Below are 20,208 nucleotides of genomic sequence, written 5' to 3'. Positions count from 1 at the left end.
TCCATGGCTGATTTTTTACGGATATTTTCATATTTCTCAGATGGAAGACATTTTTCAAGTTCAGCTATGTAGAAGTTTAACCTCTTACAAATGTCACCAATAATGGTACACTACGCCATGATCGTACAATCATCCGGATACATTACAATCTCTATGCCGTCCGGTGGTTATGGAATTTCAGATAGGTAGAGGATAAACAATTCCGGAGATAGACCCCTCCTTGGGAAACTCCTTGTTTCACTTCGACTGCCGTCCACACATGTCGTCGAACAGCTGGGCATGGAGAATGGTGGGTTTCGGATCAGCGAAAACTTCCATAGGACTAGAGCGTGATTCGTAGTCGTAGAATTACACTGGTTGAAATTGCAATTGGTGAGGTTATGACACATTTGTTTATCAATTGTTTTATCAATATTCTTCTAAACTCCATCGAATACAGTCGGTTTGAAATCAGTATTAGAAGAACCGTCAGTTTTAATGATATGTATCTAAAGATCTAGGGTATTTTATTAATACGGGTTGGCTGTCTGACTACTATAATTTGTAATCAATGTTAAAATTCATTAAAATTCGGTTCTGGAAAAATACAACAAAATCTTTATGTTGGTCTGTTTTTCTGGTCGCTCTAAATGTCACAATTATTACACGATATTTTGACAAAAAAAAAATTACAAAATTTGAATTTTATGGCGTTTTCAGTGAAGTTTGGTTAATATTATGATTATGTTGAAACATTAACGATTTAAGTCTATTTTAGAATCCAGCTGAGTTGGAGACCAGGATGATATCCAGATTGCATCGATATATGGTATTTTCGTGTCATGGACTTCCAATGTTTCGTAAGTATCTTTGTTTTTATCTCATTATTATAACCTACAACACACTGTGGTACAGGATATTATGTCTTTGTGAATATGTTTATACCCTTCACCACACTGTGGTGCAGGGTATTATGTCTTTGTGCATATGTTTGTAACAGGCAAAAGTTAACGAGATAGACACATGGTTCCTTTTGAGAATATGCATAGAATCACTTTCTGAGTCGATTTACACATGTCCGTCTGTCCGTCCGTCCATGTATTTTTGTGAACAAAGTACAGGTTGCTTTTTTGATCCGATTTGGACGAAATTTGGCATGTCACTTATTTGGCCCAAATCGGTTCAGATTTAGATATAGCTCCCATATATATTTTCGTCCGATTTAATGTAAATGGTGCACCAAAGTGTCTATATATCTTTGGATTTGTACGAAATTTGGTACAGCGTAATGAATTAGGTCTAGAATGATGTGTGTTAAGTTTCGTGAGAATCGGTTCAGATTTAGATATAGCTCCCATATATTTTTTCGTCCGATTTAATGTAAATGGTGTACCAAAGTCCCTTAATATCTTTCGGTTTGTACGAAATTTGGCAAAGCGTAATGAAATAGGTCTGGAATGATGTGTGTTAAGTTTCCTAAAATCGATTCAGATGTAGATATAGCTTCTATATCTGACCAAATGCAAAATTTAGTATCGGTTGCAGAATGGCATGTTTATGGATCCAATTTTATTTTACTGGTCCTTTAAAAATGCGAGGTCTGTTAGGATTCATCTGTTGAATATACCAAAAGTGGTGAAGGGTATCATATAGTGGCCCCGTCCGACGTTACTACTTTCCTTACTGGTTTTACAATGCTAAAGGAAACCAGATTTATGGGTATACATAAAATCACTTTCTGAGTCAATTTATGTATGTCCGTCTATCTGCCTGTCCATGTATTATTGTATACAAAAATACAGGTCACATTAATGATTTCGGTACAGTTCACAAAAATTGATAAATAGGTTAAGATTTAAAGGATTTAGCGTCCATATGTTCAAATGTTTGCCCATTGAGACGAAACAGCGTACCAGATACATTTTTGGGCTTTGAAACAACTACCGTCTTACGTTTTGTTGAAAAGCAGATTACCATTTGCTCCAAAGTTCTTCTTTCAAGAAATATTGACGGATTAAGCTCGTCATCAGGCAAGATTCCTGATTCGGCGAGATTGTGTAGTAGTTGATAACTTCCCTAAACTGGGTATGTAGCCCCTACTACTGGTCTGTGTACTCTACTTCATTATTGTATTACCATTTGATTCACGAACTGAGTTACTTTGAATCATTACAAATTTGTTACAAATACATAGTATATATAAAAAATGTTTTTATGAATATTTTTGAGATAATTTTATTTATTAAAGGGAACCCCCCCCCCATTCTCGATTTTAATTTTTCAAGATTTTCAATGGGCTGGTAAATGAATACAAATGCTTGGTTAAGGTTTGTAACTTTGCACATATATAATTGAAGATTTAAAAGAGAAGAAAAATAATGATAACTCCTCACTGGAACATCGGAATCCGAAAATTCCAACGGTGTTAGAAAGAGTACATGTCTGGCTCTCTTATGAACTAGGATTATTGACTTCGCTTTAAAATTAACAAAATGGTGGGCTTTTGAAAAAATATTTTTGGAAAATCGCCGATTTTTTTTACCAAAAACCAACTTAAAAAAAGGAAGATCTTCACCGATTGGCTTTATCCTAGTTCATACGGGAGCTTTACACTCCCAGAGAAACGTTGCAAAATTTGGAACCGATTGGACTATTAGTTTTTGAGTTATCGTGCCCGCCATTCGTAAAAAAATGTTTAGAGAAAAACGCGTTTAAAGTTTGAGAAGCCCTTCAGCCGTCACTTGATGCTGACACAATAAATCGGCTATATCTTCAAGAGTTCTTGAGTTTTCACTTGAAATTTTGTAGATACATTCGTTAATCAGTGTAAATTCGAATTATATCAACAAAAATTTTGACCCCGAGAATGGGGGGTCCCCTTAAACTAAATATGAAAAATCTCCATTTTCTTGTATGAGTCAAATCAGACTATTTCTGTAAAACCGCGCAGGAAATAAATGTCCATAGAAATAATACACATGGATTTTATTGGATCCCTTGTTCACCCACTAGTCTGTGGAATCTACATAGGGATAGGTATAATGATACATAAGTGTATTGTTACACATAGCGCTCCCTCGACTCAATTGACATAGTTGTTGTTGGTATTTTTGTTCCTTCCCTTTTTTCGACTGCGGGCATGATTTTTGATCACTGGAACGTCCGATTCCAAAAATTCAAACGGCATTCGAAGAGTACATGTCTGGCTCTGGTTGAACTAGTATTAGGATTACACTTATTTATTAATTTTTGAAACATTCCCTATTTTTGACTAGTTTGAAATAAAGTAAGATCTTGACCAATTATATTTATCATAGTTCATACGATAGCTATAGGTTTTGAGTTGTCGTGCCCGCCATTCGTTAACACACTTAAGTTGTAGAAACATGTTTGAGAAACAGTTTTGAAACAGAGAATGGTGGGGACCCCTTAGGTTAGGTTGAAAAGAGGAGTGGATAATACCACCACATGTCCAACAAAGGAAGGACCTACACATAAGCCAGTTGAGGCCTGTTGTGCGCTCTAGAAATGCAGAAAAAGTTAGAATTAGGAAAAGTTTAAATTAAATATTTTGGGGTTTATCCACCTATGATTCTAGGAATTCTGTGTTTTTTGAGAACTCCTTCAGTTTTCTCCATTCACACCCCTCAGATCGGTTAGTCCGAGAATAGTGTCATTTCTAAAGAATTGTTTTCAAAGGCATGTAAATGTTGGGCAATGGCACAGGAAATGATCCTGTGTTTCATTGTCTTCCCCACACGCCCTGCACCTGCTGCTAACTTCACATCCAATCTTGAGTAGATGTGCCTTCAGCTTGAGATGTCCCGTAAGAATACCCGTCAGTCGGCTCGTTTCTGTTTTCTGTTAGGATTTGCTTAGTTTTTGTCTTCATTTGGCTCACCCCATAAGATTTTATTGATCTTTTCTGTCCCCTCATTTTCCCAAAGGTTTTTGAGGGTCTCATTCGCCCAAGCCTTATTTCTTGACTTGTTACGCTAAAGGGTTTGGGCGGTATTTACACCTATTGTGGGTAGTGCAGTGGCACTTCCAGCTAGTTGGTTTGCTATATCGTTGCCTGTGATTCCTTTGTGACTTGTTACCCATATAATTCGTACTTGTCCTTGTTGTGAGAAATTACTAATGTTATGTCATTTAATTGCATTCCATTGCTTTTAGTCTTAAAGCTGCGACCTATTGTGGGTAGTGCAGTGGCACTTCCAGCTAGTTGGTTTGCTATATCGTTGCCTGTGATTCCTTTGTGACTTGTTACCCATATAATTCGTACTTGTCCTTGTTGTGAGAAATTACTAATGTTATGTCATTTAATTGCATTCCATTGCTTTTAGTCTTAAAGCTGCGACTGCCGCTTCATATTTCATGGATGTCTATTGGATGTATATATAGAACTAGTTGTTGTCCGCATTACCCCACATATGCCTAGGCAACACGTTATCTGAACTTTCTGCAACGCTTTACGTTATTTTTTTTTTTAACTATTGCTGTCCACCGGACTACAGATGCGTATAAAGCTCTTAAAGATCAATTGTATCATCTCTTAATTGAAACTCCATTTAGAGCTTACTTAAAAGTCCATTTATGGTAGTAACCCACTGATTGTTATGTCCTGTATGCTACAGCCAATCCATCCTTAGCATATAGTTAGCATATGATTGCCCGGCAACTTGAAAGGTATCTAAGGATTGGATAAATGTATTAGTGCTCACATTGTTGAAAGCTCCACCTCCACAATGCATATGGTGTACTCATATAAAGCGGTTTCCACTGATCTCCCCTTTACATACGCATATTGTTTATATTTTAGCGTATCATTGGGTATACTGTTCTTTATCATGGTGTCGATTGTACGTTCCATGGTTTTGAGTAGGAATAAAGTTAGGCTTATTGGCCGGTATGATTTTGGTATTGCTTAGTTTGCCTTGCCGGGCTTGAGTATGAAGACTACCCTGGCTTCCTGCCAGGCTAACGGTGTGTACGCCAACCTTAAACATGCATTAAATCGTATTAAGTCTTTGAGCATATGTTTGTAACATTCCAAAAAGAAACGAGATAGATCCATAGTTACTTTTTATAATATGTATAAAATCACTTTCTGAGTCCGACTGTGTTAAATTATAAACAATGTATAGGTCACATTTATGATCCGAATTGGATGACGAACCCTATTGAAATTGGGAAAAATCGGTTCATATTTAGATATAGCTCCCTATATACCTTCCGATTTGCACGAATTGGGGTAAAGCGTTTGTCAAATTTGCTTTAAATGGATTCACAAAATTTAGCATAGGTTGCAGAATGACATGTGTAGGGTTTGATGTGAGTCGTTTTTGATAACTTATATATATAAGTTCGTTCAATTTCATGTCAATGTTCTTTCAAAAAGTCGTCGTCTTTTAGGATACATATGTAGAATATACCCAAAGTGGTGAAGGGTATTATAGAGTCGGCCCAGTCCGACTACTACTTTCGTTACTGGTTTTAGATTCACATTGGGAACTACATCTAACTAACCAATTTGGCCTTTTTGTTGTCATTGGTTCCAAATCTTCCTACTAAAAATATCAATATGTGTATTCAGTGGTGTTGCTTCTATTATATGTTATATTGATCTGCATATAGGTATTTTAAATAGCAACGTTTTTACATGTTTTAATAAAAACATAGTAATGCACGTCTGCATAATTTGTAATTTCAGTATAATAACGATTTATGACACATTTTTCTGTGAATTTCTTAAAAATTAACAACAATTGTGATAAGTTTCATTAAAGATGTATCAGTTTTGAAACTCCACAAATTACAAATCCATTTATGTAGATGCTTGATGGTTTATCTCTATGCAGGAAATGAGTTAATGCTCGTTGGGAGATTAATGTTCCCAAATATAACGTTCAAAGGGTTTTGAAATCGTTAAAAAAATTCATTTCAACCACATTGATCAAAATTATAAGTTTACCTTACCAAATAATTTGTGAAGATCGCTTTATAATGTTTGCCCTTTGTTGTTTTATGCAGCTGCAAAATTTTAATTATTTTCTTTTGTTTCCTGTTTTCGTAGAATATGTTTTACAACTGTTTCGTATATCAGTAGGGGTTGGTTTGGCTGAATACAATTAACTTATTCTCTTTCATCCCTCCTAAAAAATAGAATACATCATTAACGTAAGATAAGGGTAATCGACAGATCTTTAGTTAAAAATATAAACTGGAAGATGTTTCATGGCATGGGAATGTAGATAATAGTGAACGAAAAAAGTATCAGAAATAGGAATACTTTTCAAAACAATGACGAATAAAACTAGTTACCATTTTCGTAGAACAATTTTCCCACTACAGATTTAACTTCAGATATGAAAATTATATGCACAAAAATATAATATTTGTAATTGAATTTGTTATCCAACTGAGTTGTGTCTGTCCCAATTGAAATTGATTGTAATCGGTGTAGTTTTTATCCTATTAAGCGTCAATGGACTACATGCCACCTGATTGAATATAGAATTCAGATAAAATCGGTTAAGGTTTGATATATATTTGCGTCTTATTTCATGCAAACCATACACTATGGATGATATGTCTGTCCGATTGACGTGAACGAGTGCCAAGTTTTATTGAAGTCTGTTCCGATGTAAATGCAGCTTTCATATAATTTCGACCGATTCAATATAAATATTACACCTTCAATTATCCTAAATTTGTCCGATCAATATTAAATTTTGCGTAGGCGAAGTAACTGAATAATAAAATGAAGAGAGTTACTTCAATCTCAATTCTTCTTAAAATTCATGTTTTTTAATTGTTTGTGTTTACATTGCATAACTGATTTCAACATTTAAATCATGTTAACTATAATATATATATATATATATATTTTGATGTTTTTGATATAATAATAAGATATTTAAACCTGTAAATTGAAATTTGGGCTTAAGAGTAGATATAATATTGTAGTCCTTGGCCCTATATGCTAAGTCGCTACATTAAATAATCTAATTATAATAAAAAATGTTTTTGTATTGGCTTAATAACTATATTATTAACCTAATACATTGTTAGTTTTAAGCTTTTGGAGTAGTATATACTTTGTTGTTTTTTGAATCGCTCTTGTCCCTTTGGGCTATATTCTCGTACATATATGAAATAAATTGAAATTGAATTTTTTATCGTACGACACGCTCATTTCTATATAATTGAAGATGCATATTTTGTATATTAATATATATCTACATCAAAATATTATCTAATAATATATTTATTTTCTAGGATATCACATGGATTGGATTGGCACCATTTGGAAAACGAATTTATTCTATATATTGGTGAGTACCTGCATTTTTTTATACACTGCATAATATATTGTCACAATGTATTTGTTTTTTAAAACTCAATAAAAGGACCCCTAATTATTTTTGGTCATCTAAAGAAATCATTTAAATTGTCAAAATATTATCTTTGAAGATTTTTTTGGTTACATGATGTTCTCTGTTCCCCTTCGTCTGTCTGCTTTGGTCTGAATTTATTCTTAGGAGTTTCTACATATAGTCTTAACATAGGGTTAAAAACATTTACAGACACTGAATCCGCTTGTGATGTATTGCTACGGATATGTTAATTTTTGTAAAAGTTATACAACATCAAAGAATACGATTGATTTTTTAATATTATTAAGGCTGTATACGTATCTTAAAGTTAAATTAAAACAAATAAAAAAGTGTCAGTTGTCGGTATAGGCAGACAGGTATATATACTCTCAGCCTATGGTTTTCGAAGTTGAACTGGATAAAAATTGTTTTATAATTTGTTTTATATGAGGTATATGTTTTTATAAAAAAGTTGACCAATTTTTGTAGTGCTACCAGAAGATGAAATGAGACATTCCATTACCTTGATATGGGATTAACAAATTTTCAAAATGTCGCCATTTTTGAGGAAGATACCAAAAGGATGTGATCAACGAGCCCCATCTTCATGTTTGATCTATGTGCAAATTTTGGATGAAATTGAATATTCCGTTCGTTCATACGATTTGATTTTTAAATGTTGAACCTTTGTGAAGGTGGTACTAAAAGGAGTGGACCAATGGGTTCCATCTCCATAATTGTGTGGTAGTGCGTTCGCACGATGTTATTAAATTAACTTCAACAAAATGTTTATCAACTTGTGGGGGAGGTACAAGAAGGATTGAAACTATATTCCCCATCTTCAAACTTAAACTAATTTTGAAGAAATATGATGTCCGTCCATAGTTTGGATGAAATCGGTTACTTAAACTAAGTTTTAGGAAATAGTACGATGTCCATAGTTTGGACAAAATTGGTTATTCCCTTCAAGAAACCAGACAAACTGACAGGCGGGCTTTTGTAAATCGACTCTAAATTTGTCTGAAACATATTTCGATGAGGTAAATTTTTTCGTATCAAAGTGTATATACTCTTTTAAGCCATAAGGCTGAGGGATATAAAAATCTTCATGATCTAAACATCATATTACCGGATTTTGATCATATTTTATTTTGATAATTTGGGTCCTCATTGGATTTCATTCAAATATCTTTACACAAAATATCTGTCCACGTCGTTGTATACTCCATGCAACGGTGCCAATAATTTTCGGTATTTTGTTTTTAACCGAATTGACTGCAATTTGATATTTTTATTTCTGATTGATTAGTAAATCTTACTACCAAAAATTATAAATATCGGTCCGTCTTCGGGTATAAGCTCTTCTATTTATGTCCTTACAATTTGATGACTATATTCTGACATTACGAAGTTGCTGCAATTTGGCATTGCGGGACTTTGGTGTGTAAAAACTTATTCACTAAATATATTTGATATAAATCCATATTTCCCCATACAAAGATCAATCATAATTTTCGGTAAACATATTCTCTAACCGGTTTGTCTGAATTTTCACTTCGTGATGGAGTATAGAAAAATATCGGTTATGGAGGGTTTAATTTTTTTCATGGATATAACCACAACTGCTAGGTAAATAATCTTCATTCATTGGCAAGAGTTTGTAAAGTTAAAACAATCCATTATTGACTTTTTTAGAATTCATTTAGTAAAATGTAACTCCCGATTTATGGACGTCTGTTTTAAGAAAACCTTCAGATAAATTTAAATTGATACATATTGAATTATTCACAAAACAAAATATAAATATTTTTTAATAGTCAGTTGTAAAAGCGATAATTCAAATGTAGATTATTAACGCAAACAATATTTATTACTATGTTTTATATAATAATTCCTCAAATTTAGATAACAGTTTACGAGCGTAAAAGCTTTTTCGAAAGCACTATGTAAGTACAAGCTTTAGCCAACGAAGTAAACTCGAACAAAACCATTTATATCTAAGACATCAACCAATGAAAAGAGCTTTAAGAAATTTTGTATTTTGAAATAGATTAATAGTTAAATAGAATTTTCCGTTAAAAAAATTGTTCTATCGAATGAAAGCTTTGAATATTAACGAAGATGAAATGAAAGCTTTTGATATGAACATCAAAGTTTAACTTCAAAGTCGATAAAAGCTTTAGATAAACACAATAGCTTTGAGAATTTTGTTATTGAATATCTAACATTGATAGCGTTGAGCAAAGCAAAATTTCACATTAACTATGTTAGATCAAAATAGAAATTAGATAATTGAACAAATATCAAAGTTTTAACATCCGTAACTGGAAAGCTTATTAAGTTTTAATATAAAAAATAAAACTTTATTATCCAAGCCAACAATCATTTTAACAAATATCTTATTTCTTTATCACAACTTTCAAGTTTTTTTTATCGGAGACAACACCCGGTATATGTTAACTGGCTTTTATATATTTCATCAATAATTTTCCGTTACATGTAAAAGCTTGAATAAAATAAAACGCATAGGAAAGATGTAAAGATAAATCCGTATGCTGTTATCTAAACTTAGTGTACCATGTTCACAAACCATCAATGTTATCATGTTTAGCCTGGACAGCAACCATTACATAAATAAAAGCTTTTTAAAACAAAACATGAGCTTTTTCTTCGATGTCTTCTTTTCACTTCTCAACGCAAAAAGACTTACAGCCTGTTTTTGTAATTTGTTCCGGCAGTCACACGTATCGTTCGTATTAAAACGTATACGTCGAAAATTTGGTTTTTGTAATAATTGTAAAAGCTTTCGTCTAGAAACGATTAAGCTTTTTCATTCGTTTTTAACCATTAGTGCCAAAGTGTTTCTTTTGGTATCTTGTTGCAAATTTTCCAATAGAATTATTGCAAAATGAGGGTAACTCTGTTTATTGTTTACAAACAGTTTTTTTTTTACATAAAAAGTGTCAAAATAGAAAATTCAAAATGTTTGGTACGATTGCAATTAATTTTAATTATAAAGAAAAGCAAAATATTCCCCAAAGGAGAATACCTATGGCATTTAATGATACAGCTACATTATTCCACTTTTTATCCACACTTAGCCAGTTGCTAATTGTGGGTAAAGTTCCATGAGATCAACCAATTTTTGGAATTGGGCAATCGTTGTCCTTTTGTTGCTAGGGGTTCAAACAATTCAATATAATTTTTTACATTTCATAGGGATATATAATTTTTTACAAACCATTTCTTCTTATATATTTCATCAGTATTTTCCATATTTGTTGCGTTCTTTTCACTAACAACACACAAATTGTAATGAACAAATAGTTTTCTTTATTATTTTTTTTAAACGAATGGTATTTTCTCTTCGTTTGTTTTTGACATTTTTGTTCGTAAATAACGCACCGTTTTGTATAACAAAAACCAAAAAAATACGAATACCAAAAGCTCTTTCCTATTTCTCACTCACTACAACCGGTAATTTGTTTGCGAAAACCAAAATGAGTAATCGTTCGTTTTTTCGACGAACGAATGGACATTTTACATTTACAAAAACAGGCTGTTAGTAATTTTATCCAAATTCCTCTGCCCGCCCGTTTTTCCTTTCTGGGGCAAAAGGAGGCAAATTTGACCTATTATTCCGTTGCAAAGTGACTTTGGGGAGGGAAATCTCCATTTCCACCCATGCTTTGGAAGCGTGTTAAATTTTTTTCAAAAGTTTTCGGAGAAATAAAATTTTTGCGAGGAAGCTTAGAAAATTCTCGAAAAAGATATTTTACATTTCGAAAGTATAGATTTCAGGCTTCATTTTACAAAATAGTTCATGTAATTATCATAGCCGTTAGCGAGTTATAGACGTTTAACTTCAAAGATTATGAATTTGAAATCACAAATTTCTTACTAAATTTGAAAAAAATCCAAAAAATTTTGAAAATTTTCATAAAATTTCTTTTTGATAATATAGCCTGATATGTTTACTTTAGGATAAATAAAAAATATTGACCAATTTTACATTTTCTATGTGAGAAAATGTTATGACCTCTTGTACCCGTCGGTTTGGCTATCCGACAGCTCTTCGGAACTCAGGGAGGTCCTCAACCGCCAAAACCAACGCATGGTCTAACATCACATTTTTTTTATAATCTTCTTTAGGACAACAACAAAAAAAAAAAAAAAACAAATAAACAAGTACACAAGAAGAACATTCCAGGAGGTTTATAGGGTTCCTTGGTGTTCAGAACACCCACTCAGCCCACCCAACCTTGGTCCACTTCTTCCAATATTCATCCAGGTGGACCCCATTAACTCCCTTATCCTTACCCTTCCTTCACATGATCACTCCTTCCATGAAGTTAAAACTATTCCATGTTCATTGCTCTTACAGAGACTCACATAATGTTTATTAAAAAAAGATAATTTAGTCTACTACATAAAAACAAATTATTAAATAAAAATCGAAATTTCGTTACTAAACAAAAATTATTCACCTCACAAAATCTATAGGACAAAAATACTTTAGCTGGGGGGTTTTGTTATCGAGTATAAATTTTGAATCTAACTTTTCTTACGTTCGCCTTTAAGTGGTTAATCTTTCTGAGACCATTCTCGTCTCGCACAAAATTCAATCAATTATGACCCCTATCACTATATGTATCTAAAGTCCCTTACAATGGTCAATACTAAGTCTAAGTTCAATAATTAATTTAAAAAAAAGATAATAATAAAAATAAGAACTAAATAATTAAATACTTAGCACTAAGATTAGGAAATAATATAAAAATATAAATCAAATTAATTTTTCCGTCTCAAAAAAAGGATATCGAATAAATTATGAAATCTTTTAGTGTTTGATCTTTTCTTTTGGCGGTTCAATGAAAGGTATTTCGACCAGATACGATATTATGGTCGTTTAGCGCCTAACGGCATGCTTCAATTTCTGTATCTATGAATTATTTTATAACGTTATAACAGTTTTTTGCCAACTCACGATATACCCCTTATTTCCGTAGCACAGATAAGGCCGCAGGGGAAACTCGACAAAATGCTATCTTTCTCACCATCGGATGACGACCTCAGAGTTGCCTTTTTTCAGCAGCTGGTTAGTGCCCGGCAAGTTAGGGTTTACAGCTTACGTAATCGTTGCCACTCGAGCTAGCTGTGTAGCGTATTAGTCTGGCGTAAACGACGCGATTTACGCTCAGCAGCTTTATTGCAGATGTTTTTATATTCTTTCTTTAATATTTTGGTTTAATGTTTCGTTTTTCTCCAAAATTTTACGAGGCTATACGCTTCCTACAACTAGCACCAATTGGGTATCGGTTTGCCTACAGAGTGAAAAAAATTCAAATTTATGTCACTCGCGTTGTAAAAAAAAATTCAAGCTTAAAGTCTTTGCACTCACATAAGATTTTATTTAATTTTCTCTTTTAATATAAGGATTATTTCTTCACAACTTTCGTTTCACAAAGTCTTTTCTTTTTATTTTTCTATTTTTGCCAAAGTTACAACGGTGTATTAGTTCGTTGTCTTTCAAAAAAAATCTTTCAAACACTAATGGCTATTTCCCATGCAGTGTCTCTTTTTATATGAGCATTTTCCCTCTGCAACCATTTTCCAAGATTTTTATACATTAATACCGTATTTTCTCAGTATTTATTTTATTATTGTAATTCTTTTTAAATTTGAAACATGGCGTATACGTTTTGCTCTCACGCGCAGCGTTCGAAAATAAATATTATGGTACCGTTCCATAGTGTTCTGTACCGTACCAAGGTGGATAGGTACACTAAAATAACGTACTGTACCGGTACACAAACACTAAAAATATTTTTAGCGTTACTGTTCCGGAGCACAACGAAAATCTTAGCGTACCTGCTGCGGTACACTAAAAAATCGTAGTGTGCCGACAGCGGTACACTAAAAATCGAAGTGTACCGGCAGTGGTACACTAAAAATTGTAGTGTACCGACTGCGGTACATTAAAAATCATTGTGTTCCACAGGTCGGAACACTAAAAATGTTAGTGTTCCACTTGCCGGAACACTAAAAATCGTAGTGTTCCGGCAGTGGTACACGAAAAATCGTAGTGTTCCACTGGTCGTAACAATAAAAATCGTAGCGTTCCACTTACTTGAACTGTACTGGTAGTGTACCATACACGCATGTTTTTTTTTTCTTTTTTTTGTAGTTAAAATGAGATCAAATAATAAAAAATAATACTGAATATAACTTTATTTGCAATTACAAAAGTGAAAATGTCCATCTGAAATAGGTATTTTAGCCAGTTTTTGTGACAAAATTATACAGCTGTGGATAAAATGTTCATTAATTTACACAATGAACATGATTTTTCCCATAATATTGGGAGATCTCCTTGTAAAATGTTAGTACGAAAACATTATTTCTTAAAACAAATATATCTGCATCCATCTATGATTCATACTTTTAGGAAATTTTAGCAAAAATATTCAAAATTTGGTGATTTTCACATAATCAACATAATAATTACCTGCTTATTCATTAAAAGAAGTGTACAAATCACGCGGATATGAAAAACATATTTTTATGATTTTGGGATAAATATTACAAAACCACACACAGGTACCATATCAAAAACGAATTTCATATACATATCCATTATTGGAATATTCTTCCTTTTTATGATTTTTGCACAGGTAGTCTTATGCAATACATTTTTCCGATCAGCGCAATCGATTATCAGCCAAAATGTAATCCAATGGAATTTTCAGTTGCGATTTGGCATCAGATTGAATTTTCACTAGACGACCTTTTTTATTTATAAAATATTTATTATGTTAAACGGTTGATGCTAATAAAATATTACTAATTTTTAATAAAATATATATAAAAAAATAAAAAAGTTTTATATTTATTAAATCTATTGAAAAACAATAAAAATATAAATTTTATTCATAAAAAAATAAAATATAACAAATACATCTTTTTGTGTTCCGACAAATGGAACCCTACGATTTTAAGTGTTCCGTCAAGTGGAACACTACGATTTTTAGTGTTCCGCCAAATGGAACACTACGGTTTTTAGTGTTCCGGCCAGTGGAACACTACGATTTTTAGTGTTCCGGCCAGTGGAACACTACGATTTTTAGTGTTCCGACCGCGGTACGCTACGATTTTTTAGTGTTCCGACCGCGGTACACTACGATTTTTAGTCCTCCGACCGCTTTACACTACGATTTTTAGTGCTCCGACAGCGGTACACTACGAATTTCGTTGTGCTCCGGAACAGTAACACTAAAATATTTTTTAATGTTTGTGTACCGGAACACAAACGCTAAATTTTGTTTAGTGTTTGTGTTCCTGGTACGGTACACTACGATAGTGTACCGTTTTTTTGCGAACACTGCTCACGCGTCACGTTCAGGGATGGAAAAATGAGTTTTTAAAACGTCAAGAATTTAAGCACGTTCTCCACGAATACGTCTGGCCAATTGGATATCTTTAGGCATGATGGTGACACGCTTAGCATGGATGGCGCACAAGTTAGTATCTTCGAAAAGACCGACCAAGTAGGCTTCACTGGCTTCTTGCAAGGCCTCTGGAAACGCAAATCAGTTTTGAAATCTTGAGCAATTTCACGAACCAAACGCTGGAAGGGCAATTTGCGGATCAACAATTCAGTACTCTTCTGGTAACGACGGATTTCACGCAAAGCGACTGTACCAGGACGGAAACGATGAGGCTTCTTAACACCGCCGGTAGCTGGTGCGCTCTTACGAGCAGCTTTAGTGGCCAATTGCTTACGAGGACCCTTGCCACCGGTCGATTTACGGGCAGTTTGCTTAGTACGAGCCATTTTTCACTTTAATTTTTTTCTTTTCACTTCACAAGATATGCACACAAACACTGTTAACACTGTAATAACTCGGGAACAGCCACCTAACCGAGTATTTATAGAAAAATTGTGTGCTAGCATCACCGATTAAGGGTGAGTGTTAGTAAATACAAATGTATGTCTACTAAATGGGCACACACACGCACACATATACATAAACGACTATAGCACAAGCAACACGAACTAAGTCGAAGTGGTTGACGATCAGGGAAATTTTTGTATAAATACAAGCTGGCTCCAAAAGAAAAAACATTCGTTCTTGTGCATTCGTGAAGTGATAACGTGAATTTAAAAAAAAAGTGAAAAATGACTGGTCGTGGTAAAGGTGGAAAAGGCTTGGGAAAAGGTGGCGCTAAACGTCATCGGAAAGTGTTACGTGATAATATCCAGGGCATTACCAAGCCAGCTATTAGACGTTTGGCTCGTCGTGGTGGTGTAAAACGTATTTCTGGATTGAATTACGAAGAAACTCGTGGTGTTCTGAAAGTGTTCCTGGAAAACGTTATTCGTGATGCTGTCACCTACACCGAACACGCTAAGCGTAAAACCGTCACTGCTATGGATGTCGTCTACGCTTTGAAGAGACAAGGTCGTACATTGTACGGTTTCGGCGGTTAAATATTTTCTTGACGCTATTTGGAGAAATCTTCTTATTTTACAACAAACCAATCGGTCCTTTTCAGGACCACAAAAAATATTAAAAAAGAGATACTTTCTATACTTTCTATACTTTCATACCACATTTCTTTCCAAAATCATACTTTTTTGATTCAAATATTTCCGCATAATGTAAAATTGCCGTCGGCAATACTCATTACTACATGCCTTTGGTTACTCATATTATGTGTGTATACCATAACTACACATACCCTATACATGTATTAGTACATACGTACGTTAAAGAACAACAAGCAATGCCATGACTATTCACATCAGTGTTTTAAATTTCAAAAATAAAAAAATCAATACGTTCTCATTTCAAGAAAATTCATAAAAAAAATTAAAATTATTTTTAATGAATTCAATTTTTTTTTTTTTGTTTATTTTTGAAAATATTCGTAAAAAATTTGTTTAATTTTTTAATAAATCGAAAAATTTTTATTTTTATTTTATTTATTTTTTTTATTCAATTAAAATTTTACTATCAAAAAACAAAATTTTTCTTCCTTCGAACATATTTCCATATAAAAATGCCGCCGTCAACTCGCATTTCTAAATGCCGTTGCTTGTTTGTTCATATGCTTGCTTGCTTATATTATGTGTGTATACCATAGCGTCACTTTATCTAAGCATGTGGTAGTATTTTGTTAGTCCATGATACTAAACAACGAACCAAACAACGATGTGAGTACGATGTTCATATTGAGTGGAACATTACAAAAATAATAATTTTAATTAAAAAAGTAGTCATAAATATAAAAATAAATTTAAAAATTTATTAAATAAAATTAAAAAATGTATATATTGAAAATTCTAAAAAATTCTTTAAATGTAAAAAATTCTTAATTTTTTCGATTTAATAACATAATTTTTTCTAAACAAATTTAAATTTATTTTCCAAAAAATCCAATATGTTTTAATTTTTCTTTTAAAATGTCAATTTTTATTGAAGATTGTTTAATTTATTATTTATTTCATTTTATTTTTTCAAAAATAACTCATAAAATCGATTTCTATCTTCTAAAATTATTCCAAAAATTTCATTAAATGTCCGTATAAATTTCATAATTTTTCATTTTTTATTTCAATATTTTTTTTTTTCATAATTTCTCTAATTTTATTAAAATATTTCTCAATTCCATTTTTGCTTCAAACTCCTACAAATTTTCATTTTATTTTCTTTGTTCCATCATTTTATTTCAGCTACAACTGCCTTTCCAACGCAAAAAATTCCTTCAAATTCCCTCTTTTTTCTTTCCCAAAAATAAAAAGTGCTAGGCGTTTCTTTCCCATTAAATTAGTATGTGTGTGAGTGTTTGTGTTTGGTGATTATTTTTTGTGAGTCATACAAGCCAGCTGTACTACTGATCAACAGGAATAACTGTATTCTTCTTCTTCGTTTTAAATGTCTCCTTGCAAAAACAACATAACACAAACATGCTTCTTCTTCTTCAAAATACCTCGAATTATAACGGCAAACAACAACAAATTTTAAGCAAACTCAAATGTGACTGCAATAAATATATGTCGTCTCATAAAAGACAAATGTAACGCTGTAAGGAGAAAAATTTATATTTTTTGGATTTTTTTATTTTTAATAAATTAACTAATGAAATAATATTGGTTTGGTTTTTAAACACTTCACTGAGCACTGAAAAATACAGAATGATAAAAATTTCAACGACTACCCGTAGTATTTATACTTTTCTCGCACACACATTACTATACTTAGGGGTGTGTAGCTATGTATTATACATAGCAGCTGTGACTACCTGAAATTGTTGAACATTTTAATCTACAAATATGTAGTTGGCTGCCCTTGTATTTTTATTCTGTGAACAGTGTTAAAAGTGTTTCTGTGATTAAAAAACAACTAAAGTGAAAAATGCCTCCTAAAACCAGTGGTGAAGCAGCAAAGAAGGCCGGCAAAGCCCAAAAGAACATCACCAAGGGCGATAAATCGAAGAGACGTACCAAGCGTAAGGAGAATTACGCTATCTACATTTACGAAGTGTTGAAGCAAGTCCATCCCGATATTGGTATTTCCTCAAAGGCCATGATCATCATGAACACTATTGTGAATGATATCTTCGAACGTATTGCCGCCGAAGCCTCCCGTTTGGCTCACTACAACACGAGCTCGACCATCACCAGTCGGGATATCCAAACTGCCGTTCGTCTATTGTTGCCCGGTGAATTGGCTAAGTACGCTGTCATTAAAGGTACCAAGGCGGTAACGGACGCAGTTGTGAATGGACAAGATGTATGTGGGCAAAGGCAAATGGAAAATATGAAGTAGGGAGATTTTTGGCCGGAAAAAATTAGTGGTGGCATATTTTCCAAAGAAAAATATTACAATTAGTATTTTTAAAGAAAATTGTAAAAATTCAATAATTTAATAAAAAAAGAAAAAATATTAAAATACATAATTTTAAAGGGGCGATTAGAAATGTTGAAGAAAATTTACGAAATTCTAAAATTAAGCAGAAAATATTAAAATATGTTTACCATTAGGTAATTGCAAATTATAAAAGTTTATGACCTGGATTAAAAAAATAATCCATTTGTGGCGTCATTTTGTGGAATGTCCATAAATAAACAGGCACACTTTTACCTAATACTCTAATTAGCAAAATCTTTTTTTTCTCCTAAAATTAAAACACATGTGGATTTTCTCATTTATTTAGGTAGTAGTAAAAATAATAAAAGTAATTTGTTTATAGTATGAAATAAATATTTTGTCTCTTTTGAAATTTAATTTGTAGCCCTGAAAAGGGCTGTTAGATATTATGTTTTCGAATATCGAAAAAATTCTTGACAAAGTAATTTTTGTGGAAAAAATTACTTCTTGGCGGCGGCTTTCTTGGCAGCTGGCTTCTTTGGTGCTGCGGCTTTTTTGGGCTTAGCAGCGGCTGTTTTTGCCTTGGGTGCCTTTGGTTTAGTGGCAGATGCTTTAGCGGCGGTCTTTGCGGGTTTTGCCTTAACTGTACCGGTTTTCTTGGCAGCCTTGGCCTTTGTTTTGTCAGCCTTCTTCTTTTCAGCGGTCTTTTTGGCGGCAGATGGTTTTTTGGCAGCTGTCTTCTTTTCGCCGGCTGCCTTTTTAGGGGCGACCTTCTTTTCTTTTTTTGTGGAAAAAATTACTTCTTGGCGGCGGCTTTCTTGGCAGCTGGCTTCTTTGGTGCTGCGGCTTTTTTGGGCTTAGCAGCGGCTGTTTTTGCCTTGGGTGCCTTTGGTTTAGTGGCAGATGCTTTAGCGGCGGTCTTTGCGGGTTTTGCCTTAACTGTACCGGTTTTCTTGGCAGCCTTGGCCTTTGTTTTGTCAGCCTTCTTCTTTTCAGCGGTCTTTTTGGCGGCAGATGGTTTTTTGGCAGCTGTCTTCTTTTCGCCGGCTGCCTTTTTAGGGGCGACCTTCTTTTTCTTTTCACCAGCGGCGGGAGCCTTCTTTTTCTTTTCAGCAGTCTTTGCTTTGGGTTCCTTGGAAGCCGAAGCGGACAATTTGAATGAACCGGAAGCACCCTTACCTTTAGTTTGGATCAATTTTCCACTGGCAACAGCACTCTTCAAGTACTTCTTGATGAAGGGGGCCAATTTTTGGGCATCTACTTTGTAGGTGCTGGCCAAATATTTCTTGATGGCTGGCAATGAAGAACCTCCACGTTCCTTCAAAGTTTTGATGGCAGCATCTACCATTTGCTGGGTTGGTGGATGAGTTGGAGCGGCTGATGGTTTCTTTGCTTTGGCAGCGGCCTTCTTTGGTGCCTTTTTCTCAACAGCGGCAACTGGGGAGGCGGTGGTTTCAGCAACGGCGGCGTCAGACATGTTTATATTCACTGTTTTATATTTCACTGTTAACACAAATACACTCACAAATTTATGTGTACTACTATTTTGTTATTGGTCGAAGCAGTATAACATAGGTACATCGAAAAGATGAGAAGTGCATAGTAGTCAATTGGTATATTTTTCGAATTATTGTGTGGAAGCGTGTTAATTTTTTTACAAAAGTTTTCGGAGAAATAAAATTTTTGCGAGGAAGCTTAGAAAATTTTCGAAAAAGATATTTTACATTTCGAAAGTATAGATTTCAGGCTTCATTTTACAAAATAGTTCATGTAATTATCATAGCCGTTAGCGAGTTATAGACGTTTAACTTCAAAGATTATGAATTTGAAATCACAAATTTCTAACTAAATTTGAAAAAAATCCAAAAAATTTTGAAAATTTTCATAAAATTTCTTTTTGATAATATAGCCTGATATGTTTACTTTAGGATAAATAAAAAATATTGACCAATTTTACATTTTCTATGTGAGAAAAT

The 20,208-nt window shown here is 33.4% G+C and overlaps 2 protein-coding genes across 2 annotated transcripts; one reads left to right on the top strand and one right to left on the bottom strand.

The window, feature by feature from the left end:
• The first annotated feature begins 15,503 nt into the window (after positions 1-15,503).
• LOC133326732 (histone H4-like) lies at positions 15,504-15,884 on the top strand. Its single transcript, XM_061535344.1, has one exon. It carries the CDS (start codon positions 15,538-15,540, stop codon positions 15,847-15,849), a length of 312 nt encoding a protein of 103 aa, XP_061391328.1. The 5' UTR covers positions 15,504-15,537; the 3' UTR covers positions 15,850-15,884.
• Positions 15,885-18,659: 2,775 nt separating this feature from the next.
• Positions 18,660-19,776, bottom strand: LOC133326733 (histone H1-like). Its single transcript, XM_061535345.1, has 2 exons — positions 19,077-19,776; positions 18,660-18,870 (listed from the first exon to the last, which is right to left on the bottom strand). The coding sequence occupies exons 1-2, from the start codon at positions 19,707-19,709 to the stop codon at positions 18,733-18,735; spliced, it is 771 nt and encodes a 256-aa protein (XP_061391329.1). The 5' UTR covers positions 19,710-19,776; the 3' UTR covers positions 18,660-18,732.
• Positions 19,777-20,208: the final 432 nt, after the last annotated feature.

Source organism: Musca vetustissima, unplaced genomic scaffold, assembly GCF_032173495.1.
Source record: "Musca vetustissima isolate MV318-11 ecotype Yass unplaced genomic scaffold, APGP_CSIRO_Mvet_v1 utg372879, whole genome shotgun sequence".
In the NCBI taxonomy this organism is placed as follows: Eukaryota; Metazoa; Arthropoda; class Insecta; order Diptera; family Muscidae; genus Musca; species Musca vetustissima.
Note: the sequence above shows the minus strand (reverse complement) of the source record. Positions and strands in the feature narration are given on the sequence as shown.